At 38.1% G+C, this 12,214-nt stretch overlaps 1 protein-coding gene and 1 long non-coding RNA gene across 4 annotated transcripts in view; one reads left to right on the forward strand and one right to left on the reverse strand.

The window, feature by feature from the left end:
• Positions 1-1,897: 1,897 nt before the first annotated feature.
• On the reverse strand, positions 1,898-3,059 carry LOC111813334. Its single transcript, XR_002818629.1, has 2 exons — positions 2,934-3,059; positions 1,898-2,819 (listed from the first exon to the last, which is right to left on the reverse strand). It is a non-coding gene; the product is annotated as an uncharacterized LOC111813334 (long non-coding RNA).
• Positions 3,060-3,215: 156 nt separating this feature from the next.
• The window catches only part of Ercc6l2 (ERCC excision repair 6 like 2), a 185,023-nt gene continuing 176,024 nt past the window's right edge, over positions 3,216-12,214 (forward strand). Inside the window, exons 1-2 of one of the 3 annotated variants that reach the window (XM_012517485.2) lie at positions 3,216-3,492; positions 7,125-7,549. In XM_012517485.2, coding sequence (XP_012372939.1) covers positions 3,444-3,492; positions 7,125-7,549 — 474 coding nt within the window. In that variant the 5' untranslated portion in view covers positions 3,216-3,443. The remainder of the gene's footprint in view (positions 3,493-7,124; positions 7,550-12,214) is intronic. The other 2 variants (XM_023703936.1, XM_023703937.1) reach the window with 2 other exon arrangements.

Raw genomic sequence — 12,214 nt, forward strand, 5'->3', positions numbered from 1 at the left:
GGAGGTATGGACCTATCCTCCACCCAGGCCCTTCCATCATGCCTTCCTGCCTTGGAGCTGGCCAATTATGGACTAAAATGTGAGCCTAAATGAACCTTTCTCCTTCAGGTTGTGGCTGGTAAGATAGTGTATCCCTGTGATAAGAAAGTACCTAAGACACAGGTAAAAATGACATGATGAATCTTCAAGATATATTATTGGTTAGATGGGTCCGGAGCATATTCCCAACACTATTAACTTTCAAAATGTCTGGCTCAAGCCTAGACTATTACTTTTTTTTGACCTCGGTTTTTCATTGTATTGAATTCATAAAACTGTGGTTTTAAAGCACACACACACATACACACAAAATAGTTACCATCTTTACCCCCATCCCATACTGGAGATTGAACCCATGGCCTTCCCACTGAACTGCATTCTCAGACCTTTGTTTTCAGTCATGAATTTGTGAGCCTTCCTTCTGTCTCTACCTCTCTATTCTTGCTTTTTTTGGTGGAACCGCATATTGAACTCAGGCCCTTATGCTTGCAAGGGAAACATTTATTCTACTGAGCCATGTCCTGGGCTCCCATTCTTACTATTTTAAAGCACACAGTTCAGTAGAAGTAAGTACAGTCATATAATTATGCAAATTAAGCCTTATAGATTGACGTTTAGCTTTGTTTTAGGCAAACAAGGATAAGTCTCTTTTATCTCTAACTTGCCATTTCCTTTGCTTCTCTTGGAAGAATATATCAAAAGATAAATGCTACAATTCATCTAAAGCTCTAAGACTCAATATCTTGTGTTCCCTTAGGTATTTTTTTCCTTGTTCATTTGCTGAAGTAATTAATAATTTTGGAGACCTTTAAACCATATATGACTCCTGCAGTGTAAACAAACTTTAAAAATTAGAGGTTTTAATCATTTTTCTTGGGTCTCTTTTATATTTAAGTAACAGTCTTTAGAAATGCTTATCATTATCATCACTATACTATTTGCTGTCTTTTGGGTGCTGGGGTCAAACTCAGAGTCTAATACATGCTAAAGTTGGGTATGTCCCCTTAGTTACACCCCCAACTCTATTTTTGTAGTTGTAAATTGCTTAGTATTGCTAGCTCCTTCTTGCCAACAGTTTTGCATGTGACTGGGTTATCCAATATCACTTACAGTCACTTTGGATATTGAGCATATCACAATTTCACTTTGCAGTTACTAGCACTATAGTGTTAACGTTCACAACATCAGCATCTATGTAAGGAAATGTAAAGCCAAGTGGCAATGACACAAAGTGCTGTTAAGTGAAAGAAGGAGTATTTCAGGAAGCCGAATTTATTAAGATACTTAGTTCACTAAGACATTTTCCAGTCACAATTATTTTTGATTCATTTACATAACAATGGCAGTGAGTCTAAGTAATAAACACTCATCAAATGAGGGTCTGAGTGCTCCCAGGACTTGGGAGGCTGAGGCAGGAGGACAGTTGAGTGTTCAAGGCCAGCCTGGGCTATGTAGTGAATTCAAGGTCGGTATGAATTACATAAAGTCTGTCTCAAGAAGAATCAATCAATCAAATATATTAACATGATATCAACTACTAGCCAAAACATTAAGCTGAGACAATGTCTCTGCAGCATGCAACTTTTTCCCTATTATAACAATACATATATTCCTTGCTGTGATCAGGCACTGTTCTAGGAGTTTTATTTAATTCTATCATTTTTTACAGTTACCCATTTTATTTTTCTTAAATTTTATTTATTTATTTGTGTGTGTGTGTGTGTGTGTGGCCAGCTCAGCCCACCAGGGGGCGGGGTTGGCTGCCATGTGGTGCTGGGGGATTGAACCGCGGTCCCTGTGCTTTGCTAAGCTTGTTCTAAGTAGGTGCTTTAGACCACTGAGCCATCTCACCAGCCCCACAGTTACCCATTTTAAATAGGTTACTGTTATTAGCTTCATTGTTATGGTCATGAATGAGAACAACAAAACACAAGTTAAACAGCAAAATCTCATTCTGTGGATGGATGAGTTGGATGTTTCTCTTAAACGTTTTTATCTGCTGGCAAGCAAATAAGTGATATTCTAGATAAAGCATGCTACTAATGTTTAGTATTTGTCAGAGTTTTGATCTATTTGCAGAACAGTCACCTGGTTTTCCTAATTTAAGCCCTTGGGTAGACAAGATAACGACTGCCCCTAAAGATGTTTGTGTCCTAATTCCTGAAACCCCAAAACATACTATTATCTAAAACAGCAAAAAGCTTTGCTGATATTGAAGATACAGGTCTGAAAATGACATTACTATCAATTATTTAACTATTAGCGGCTGCTTTTGATAGGGAAGGTTCAGAGAAATACCACAGGCGCTGAGAAAAAGGGCCAATAGATAGAAACTAGAAAGGGCAAGAAAACAATTCCTTGCACCCTCCAGGTAGGAATTCTGACCTCTGACATCGGATTGAGACCTAAATCAGGCTGCGAATCTACATTAATGTTCCTGTGACACATTTGTGCTATTTTAAATAAAATTTTTAACAAATTTTTAAAATTTTTTAAAATTAAAATTTTTTTAAAAAGAAAAAAGGGTTGTGGAAATTGTTTACAGCACAAACAGAAGACTACTTCGGGCACATTTTGGTTAACTCGGTCGGTGCGACGTGGTAGAATCAAGCAGCACGTGCTGGAGCCGGCGAGGTTCGGTCTGCGGCATCTCGAAGAGTCCCCAGGCGGTCCCATCTGCCTCCTTCGCGAATGGCTGACGTCTTGAACTTGCGCGGCGTGGTCTTTCCTCCTGTGCTACACACAAGCCACCGGACTGCGGCCAGAGGCGAGGAAACGCTCTAGAATTTGACGATGGCAAGAGCTGAGCATTTTCCTACCCTTTTAGCTGCTGCTGATTTACTAGGAAGTGCGTGACCTGTGAAAGCGCGCCCCGGGTGCTGCCCATCTCGTACTTGGGCTGCAGCAAAGACACGGAGGAGCCACGCGCAACCTGTAAGTACTAGAACCGTGGCCACGGAGACTGTCCCCGCCGGATCCCTCGGTCCTCATCCGACCTGCAACTATCACTTCTCCCCGCAACCAGTCGCAAACCTCACGAGACTTGCTGCTCTCGCGGGACTTCCACTACAAGCCTGCAGGTGGAGCCCGCGGAAAGATCGTTGAAGTCGCGTTAGCCTCTATTCTCATCTCGCGAGGTCTGGCACAAACCGATCCAGTTCTCGCGGGATTTTCGGGACTTCAGTTACAGTGGGAAGTGATGGGCGATGGACTGCCTTTGGACGTTGAGAGGAAAGTTTAGGGGTCGCGGTGTCAGCCTTCAGGCTTCTTCAGGCGGCGGCAGCTGCTAGGCCTGAAACAACAGAGTGGTATCCCCGGCCTGGACGCCTCCGTCCCCTTCCCCCCACCTGCTGGCGCTTCGGGCTCCGGTGCGATGCTGGCCGTGGCTTCTGACCCCGGGCTGGATGGAGCCCGCCGCCGCCCCGAGCCCCGGCGCGGACGCCGCCGGCCCAGGTATGAGCTCCGAGCTCGCCTCCTGCCCAGTCCCGCGGGTTCTGACCGCCCTCGAGTGAGGGCTCTTGAGTGACATCTGCGGGTCGCGTGCCCCTTCCTGGCAGGGTGTAACTGCTTCCGCACTGTTGCTCTGTGCCCTCCACAGAGCAGCTTTGGGCTCTTGCAGGATTCTCGGGACTGTCCAATGAGATGGGATGTATGCAAAGCATTTATGTGAGTGCACGAGTGATTTCCAGCGAGCGTTCAGTAAATGTTAGGTATTTTTATTTCTTTACCCTTACATGCCCTATTATTAGTAAGTAGAAGTTGGTTGTGAAGATGAACGAAAGTTGAGTTATTTAGTTTCATCGCAGAGTTTAACGCATGGTTATGGAGACCGGGATTTATATTCTCTGTTGGGACGCCAAAAGAGGGTTTAAGGTAGGTGTGGTTATATGTCACGTTATGTGAAATGCTTTCTTGCCCACAAAGTAATAACCTCCATCAGTAAGGGTTACATTTCAAGGCCACCAGGTATTGTTAGGTGCCCAGCAGTATACTGATTTATCTACCTGTTTTTCCTTTGAGGATGGTGTTTATCTCTTTAAATAGGTAGTAAAAGTAGAGGTAAATCTCAGAAAGGGAAGTAGCAAGTTTGAACTCCCAGAGCAAGGAACAAATGACTTAATTCAAAGACCACAAATATAACTACCCATAGCAGTCTGGCAGGTAGAAACAAGTGGATGAAGCTGCTGGCAGAGATTGTGGAATAGCATTTCCACAGTTAAATCTGATGAAATAGTCACTTTGGTATTTAGGGAAAGTGCTGGCCAAAGGGACAGAAAGCTCAAGGAACCTGAGGTAGTTGAATACTTGCCTTGTTTGAAGACTAAGGAGGTCAATTTGTAATGATAAAGTGAGAAAGGGCCAAGATCTGCAGAAATATTACTCCTACTATTCAACCCTATGGGAAATCTTCCCAATTTAAGCAGTTTGCCTGGTGTTTGGCTTCTGGCCCAAATTTTATTGGATTTATCCAAACTCCAGAACCAAAAAATACCCATCACCACCTGAAACACTCACCTTCCCTTTTAAATTGCTTCCCAATGTTTCTTTCTGGTAACACTGTATTCTGTTCTTCCAAATCACTTTTTACAATTACATACATGCTTATGTACTTTTTGGTACGTGTCTCTCACTAGGTATCACAAATCTGTTTTTTATTAAAAAAATTCACATATTGTCTGTTGGTACAAGGTGTAATATTTTGAACAATACAGACTTTCTTGGATAGGAAAATATTTGTTGTGGAAAGACAGGCAAAAGCAAATAGGCATGATAATTAAATAATAAGTTGTAATAAGTGACATAAAGGTAATAATATGGTAAGATAGAGACTATTAGCATATCCTTAAATAAGGTAGACCAGAAGTGGAAATGAGTAATTTAGGAGAATGCTAATCACCATTAGCTTTCCATGCTCTATATCTTACCTAAGACCAATTTAGCCTGGTGCCTCTTCTTGTAAAAGTTTTTTTGGAACACAGCTATGTTCATTTGTTTTGTCTGAGTCTGCTTTTGCTTTCAAAGGGCAAGAAAATATATACCTTGCAAAATCTAAGTAGTGAATAGCTAATATCTTGACTTTGCAGAAAAGTTTGCCAACCTTTCCTTTAGAGAAGTCGCATGCTTCAAGGAAGTAACACATTTTTGAAGTAGAACCAGAAAGATAATCTGATGATTGGATGTAGGAATATCAGTGGATGATTAATGACTGACTAGTTTTCTATATTAAAAGTTGACTATAAATGTCCCAGTTAATGAGATGCAGAAAAACTAGTCATCACCTACAACATCAGTTTTCTTCATTTTAGTCCCATTTAGTGATACAATATTTGGTGACTAATTGGTGCTTAAATTATATGTGTTGAGTAGTAAGTAAATTAGTGAATTAAGTATTTAAAATGAGAAGCATTTACTGGACAGGCAAACATATGTATTTGTTTGTGTCAAGAATTTTGTAGGGGGCCGGGGAGATGGCTCAGTGGAATAAGTGCTTCCCTGCCAAGCCCAAAGGCCTGAGTTCAATCCCTGGTTCCACCAAAAAAAAAAAAAGAAAAGAAAGAAAAGGAAAAGAATTTCTGTAGAGGCAACAACAAAATTTTAGTTCAAATAGGAGTTGAATATGTAAAACATTTGTTTATGTGTTATTTTGCCTATATAGTAGGCTACCTATACAGAGTGTTAATTTTGTATTAAAACTCTGTCCTTTGTATTGTATAATAGCTCTCAAACAATTTAGGTATCAAGATTAGAGTAGGAGAATAGATTTCTTTTTTTCCTGAGTAACTATGATTGTTACTATGAAGTAGCCTGTCCAAAGTACTTCTGAGGAACTACTGATGAAAAATATCATAATGAGCATTATTTTTGCTTATAACAATATAAGCATGTTTTATAATCATATACTATAATCATGAATTTTAGAGAAATCTAATTGAGGCCATCAGACAGACCCTAGGAGACTACTGTTGGTCATCTGGTCTCATTGAAAATACGTAAGAAAAACCATTCCTAATTATTTCTGCATTTGTAGCCCTGTAATTCTTAGATTTTTGCTAGAAGAAATTCCACTTGAATTATTTTTATTTATCTTCCTCTATTTGGTACATTTTAATTCTTAATAATGTTATGCTCTATAAAGATACCCTCTTCATTTTCATAGCAGTATGTCTTTGGAGTAGAAAGTAAGATAAATTACTGTACAGGTAAAAACATAATAAGTATGTAGAGTGATCAGACTCTTCATATTATTATAGGGTACTTAAAAGATATTAGAAACCATCTCTTAAAACATCAGCCATTCAAATCATAGGCGGGAAAAAGCTGCAGCATTATCCTGAAGTGAATTGGAAGTGTCCTTGGCTGGTTGTACACCAGGTGAAGCAATTGTTTAAAAGCAATATTGACAGTGAGAGGAAACACCTCTCTACAGGAAAAGGAGATGGAATAACTTTTGAATCACAGATGAATCACATAAACATTGCTGTCCAGAGGATTCTAGGTTGCTCATTAGCAAGTCTTACTCTTATCATATTATAAAGAATATATGTATAATATTTTGGGTTACTAAGAATATTTAAATCAGGAGTTCTCTGTGCATTACACTCATATGTGAATTCAACAATATTAGCAAAAAGCATAATAAAATCAAATATCCATATCCACTGAATCAGAATCACCAGAGGTAGTGTCCAACCAGTATATTTTACTGGGGTGTGTGTGTGTGTGTGTGTGTGTGTGTATAGTGCTAGGAATTAAACCCAGAGCTTTGTGCCTGCAAGGCAAGAACTCCACCACTGAATCACATCCACAGCCCCTAAACAGTATATTTTAAAACTCTGGGGGAGATAAAATACAGCTAGGATAAAAACCATAGGAAACAAATTATGTGCCCTTTGTTCTGCTTATTGTAGAACACCTAATAATGTAGGTCACCTGGTAATATATTTTAGAGAAATACACATATTATATATTTTACCTTGTTTCAGTTCTTTGGCAAAGGTATGTGGTACATTTTTTCTCTCAGCAGTAGGTTAAATGAGGTTCTTTATAAGCTACATTTTGACATTTTCTTTTCTTTTTTATTGTAGATGCATGGCATCCAGGAGAAAGATGTCTTGCCCCTTCGCCATATAACGAAAAACTTTGTGAGGCAAGCATAAAATCTATCACAGTGGATGAAAGTGGGAAGTCATTTGCAGTTGTCTTATATTCAGATTTTCAAGAAAGGAAAGTACCACTTAAAAGACTTCAAGAAATAAGATCTATTAAAGATTGCCCCAAGAATTTTATATTTGACAATGAAGATTTGGAAAAACCATATTTTCCAGACAGAAAATGTCCTTTATCTGCTAATGCTTTTAAATTATCTAAAGATGGAGATGCTATTCCTTATACTATTAATAGATATTTGCGAGAATACCAACGAGAAGGAGCGCAGTTTCTCTATAAGCACTATATTCAAGGAAGAGGTTGTATTCTTGGTGATGACATGGGTCTTGGAAAAACAATACAGGTATTTATTTTAATTACTTTACAATTAAAATTCATTAGAGACATAATATATAGAGTGGATGCCATATACAGATCTCTTGTGATAGGTATTTTATGTATGTATCCATATGTTTTTGTTTCACAATTAGGCATTAAAGTCTCAGAGTTGACTTGTTTCCATGTATTATTTTATCTTCAATACCTATTTACTACCTATAAAGTTTTATTCAGAAGTAATTTTTCATAGAACTTGGCTTTATTTTTACCTTTGGTCATTTGTACAAGATATCAATTGTTTTTGAAGTAAACTTTCTTAATAATATCCTATGTAGCACAATTAAATTAATTTCATGCCAGCTTTTTTTTTTTTTTTTTTTTTGCGGAACCGGGGATTGAATTCAGACCCTTGCGCTTGCTAGAGAAGTGCTTACTCCACTGAGCCATCTCCCCGGCCCCTTCATGCCAGCTTTTATGTACATTGTTTCATCATGTTAAAAGTTTCTTAACCTGCAATCCGTGAGTTACTAGTTCTATTGATAGACTTTAGAGAGGCTTGAGACTGGGCATGGTGGTACATGCCTATAATCCCAGCGCTTGGGAGGCTGAAAACAGGAGGATCACTACAGGTCCAGTCTGTGCAGTGACACTCTGTAGACCTTCTACTAAATACATTAAAAAAAAAAAAATCATAAAAGACCAAAAACAAACAAGGCAATTAGACTTTAGAGAGGCTTCTTAATTGCCTAAAATATGTACTAGACTTTGTAGACTTACGTACTTTTATGCAAATATTATTTGTATTAGTTGTTGCTATAAAACAAACTGCCTCCAAAATTAGCAGCTTAGGCCCAACAGGACATAGCTCAGCTGACTAAGCTCCCGCTTTGGCAAGCACAGGTACCAGGGTTCCATTCCTGGTCCCACGTGATGCACCAGCCCCACCCCCGGGCATGCCTAGCCTGCTACTGATTCTGGGCAAAGATTTTGGATTGGGGCCAGGGAGATAGCTCAGTAGAATAAGCGCTTATCTGGCAAGCACAGGGGCCTGAGTTCAATCCCTGGTTCCGCAAAAAAAAAAACAAAACAAAACAAAACCCTAGCAGCTTAAAGCAATTAAACATTTGTCACTTCATAGTTTCTCTGGATCAAAAATACAAGTTCAGCTCAGCTGTGTTCTTTACTCTGGCTTTCACAAAGCTGTAGTCGCCTGGTTGGACTGGAGAAGATGCCCCTTCTAGCTCACATTTGCACTGGTAAGATTTACTTCCCAGGAAGGTGCTTGAACTGATACTTCCCTTGCTTCCTTTCCACATGCACTTCATAGAGTATCACAGCCTTGGAGTATATATCAGCAGGGAGAGGAAATAGGGCCAGAGAGTGATAGTGAGGTGGAAGTCTTGGTCTTACGAGATAATCACAAAAAATATCTTCCATTTGCCATTTAAATTATTAAGTTTATTGGTACAATTTAGATATACCAAATGTACATATTCATCATGAGGAATTTGTACCTATATATGATGTGTCTTGATTCCTCTTTTTTCTTCCCTTCATCCAACCACTTTTCACCTTCTTATTTACAAAGTTTTGTTTCCATTTTATCCTTTACCTTTCTTTCCCCTTCCTTCTGGTTTCCCTCTCCCCTCCCTAGTTCCCCTTTCTTTTGAACCGTATCTTTCTATTTCACATTTCCTCTTAACACATTGGTCTTTATTTATACTTTGTTTCTTACACCACAAAAGCAATGCAATATTTATTTCACTTAAGGGGTGATCTCAGGGTCCATCCATGTACATAGAAATAACTTGAGTTTGTCCTTCTTCATGGCTGAGTAGTATACCATTTTATATCTATATCTATATCTATACCTAGATATAGATATAGATATAGATATAGATATTCACCCACATCTTTGTATTTTTATTCATTCCTTGGTTGATAGGCATTTGGGTTATGTTTTGAATATGTGGTATGATATTTTTAATTCTTCTGGGAAGATTCACAGAAGCTGGGTCAAATGGGACCTTCAGTTCTAGTTTTTGAGGAATCTCCACACTGGTTTTCATAGTAGTTGCAACAGTCTACACTCCACCAATAGTGGAGAAGCATTCCTTTTTCCTTGAAGCTTTTTTAACATTTATTATTGGTTGATTTCTTGATAATAGCCATTCTTTCTACAGTGAGGTGGAACCTGAGCATTGCTTTAATTTTCACCTCTTGAATGACTAATGATGTTGAACCTTTTTTTAAAAAAAATTTTTGGTACAATGTCTCACAACGCAGCTTGGGCTTATAGTGATCTTCTGGTTTTTAGCCTCCCCAGCACTGGGATTATAGGTGTGTGCCACCACATCCAGTCTCTTTGGCTGGCTCAGTGTGCTCTAGGGTGGGACCGGCGAGGCATGTGGTGGCAGGGACCAAACCCTGGTCCCTGAGCTTGCCTATGCAGACACTTAGTCAACTGAGCTATCTTGCTGGCCCGGTTGAAACTTTTTGATATATTTATTTGGTGTTTGTATCTCTTCCTCTGAGAAGGATGCATTCATTTCAAATGCCCATTTTTGGATTGTGTCTTTAAATTGGAGAGGGGTGTCTGTGTTTCTTAGTTCCTTATATGTTCTAGATGATCCTTGTCTGACAGACAAGGCTAAAATTTCTTCTCACTGTGTGTTGTCTTTTCACTCTGTTAATAATTTCTTTTCCTGTGCAAATCTTGTTAATAGGTTGAGATTCTAGTTGTTAGTTCTTTGTATTATTTCTCATGAAATCCTTGCCTATACCTATATCTTCAAGAGTTCTACCTATTCTCTTCTCCAGTAGATTTAGTGTTTCTTTTTTAAGAAATTGGTAGGTTCTCCCAATATTTAGTAGAGGACTAATATGCTTCTGAATACCATGAGGTGGCCTTACTGAGAGCTGTATTAAAAGCTGCCTTCCATGGATATTTAACTTTCTTTAAATTTTCAAAGAAGTTTGTGATTCAAAAAGATGAGAGTCTTTAATCTTGACTTTATACTAAATCATTCTGGATTTCCAGAAGTGTTTGCTTAGTTTATGATAATGGAATTTTGTTTCCTTCTTTCTAATTGAATTTAAACTGTTTCATTCAGTGGTATCTCCATTAGTTAGTACATCTTAAAGGTTAGTGGAAAGCTTAGTAAAGTTTCTTTTAGGTAAAGGTAAGCTTAACAATTGAAAAATAGCCTAAACTATTAGTGTGAAGCTGTCATGTAAAAAGGTAGGTTAGAATAATTTCAGTAATCATAGCGTCACTAGAAAAAAACTAGAAAAGTGAACTTAAAGGAAGAAAGGTTTATCTTGGCTCACAGTTTCAGGCATTTTAATCCTTGGTCCAGTATTACTTTGGACCTACAGCAAGGCAGAATGTTGTAGTGGTAGAACTATATGGTAGAGGAAGCAAAGAGAGAAAAGCAAGATGGGAAGGGGCTAGGGACAAGATATAGTCTGTAAGTGACTGCCCCCATTACCTACTCCAGTTAGCTAGACCCTACCTCCCAAGTTTCCATAGTCTCCCAATAAAACCATCACATTATTGATTCATCTATGGATTGATCCACTGATGAAGTTAGAGCTCATCTTATCCAGTCACCTTTTAAAAGTCCAACATTTGAATACACGAACCTTTTGAGGAACATTATCCATCTAAATCATAACACCACACAGTGCAAGTGGTCTAAACTTACACATGGGAGGTGTTAAGTGATCATGTAGTGAATAAATTGTTTTTCTCAAGAGAGTAGGTGGTAAGAATAAAGAAAGCTTTCAGAAAACTACCATTTGTGACCAAGATATGTGGTAGAGTACTAAAGAAAAATAAGAATCCTGCTGTGGCTATCTTTATATAAACCTTTATTTTTATATAAAACCTTTACTGTTTTTAACATATGTTAGAATGTTTGTAACTATACTGCTTTAGCCAATCCCTGTTCACCTTCAAACTCAGTAACTTGAGAGGGCTATAAAAAGGGACCTTGTTCTGGGGAGTCGACACCCCAAGTAAATACAGTTCAGATTTCTTTGCATAGTTAGTGTCAACTTTGGAGCTTCAAGCTAAAGCTCATGTTTACAAATTTCGTCTATTTTCCATTTTATAGAATTATTTTAATTTAATTTATTTATTTTATTTTTTTTTGATGGTACCATGGATCAAACTCAGGACCTTGCATTTGCCAAGCAAGCACTTACTCCACTGAGCTATCTCCCCTGCCCCAATAGAATTATTTTTAAAGTGGCTAATTTTACTGCACCATTTTGTATTATCTAACATGTTGAGCTTTTTGGAAAGCTTTGAGTTATTGGGTTATGTACTCTGAATATGCTCTAAAATGTCTTGGAGGTACTAAGCATCTTCTGAGGATTAGAAAATAATTTCTGTGGTAATTTTGATACTCAGCTGGATTTCTCTGATGGTTGAGGATCTGCTTCTTTGATTACTGTTGTTATAATTCAGAATCATTTCTACATCAAAGGGCTACTTGGGAGGCCCATTTAAAGTAAAGCATCTACTATGGATATAATGACATAGTCAGTTGAAATGTGAATAGTTTTTAATAAGTTCATAAGAATTTTAAAATAGTGTAGAATTAGATGATAATGAAAATAAGACCATTAATATTTACTATTTTAAATATATGGCTTAATCTTTTATTTCCCTTTTTTTTTTTTT

Source organism: Octodon degus, unplaced genomic scaffold (assembly GCF_000260255.1).
Source record: "Octodon degus isolate 3935 unplaced genomic scaffold, OctDeg1.0 scaffold00184, whole genome shotgun sequence".
NCBI classification, from domain to species: Eukaryota; Metazoa; Chordata; class Mammalia; order Rodentia; family Octodontidae; genus Octodon; species Octodon degus.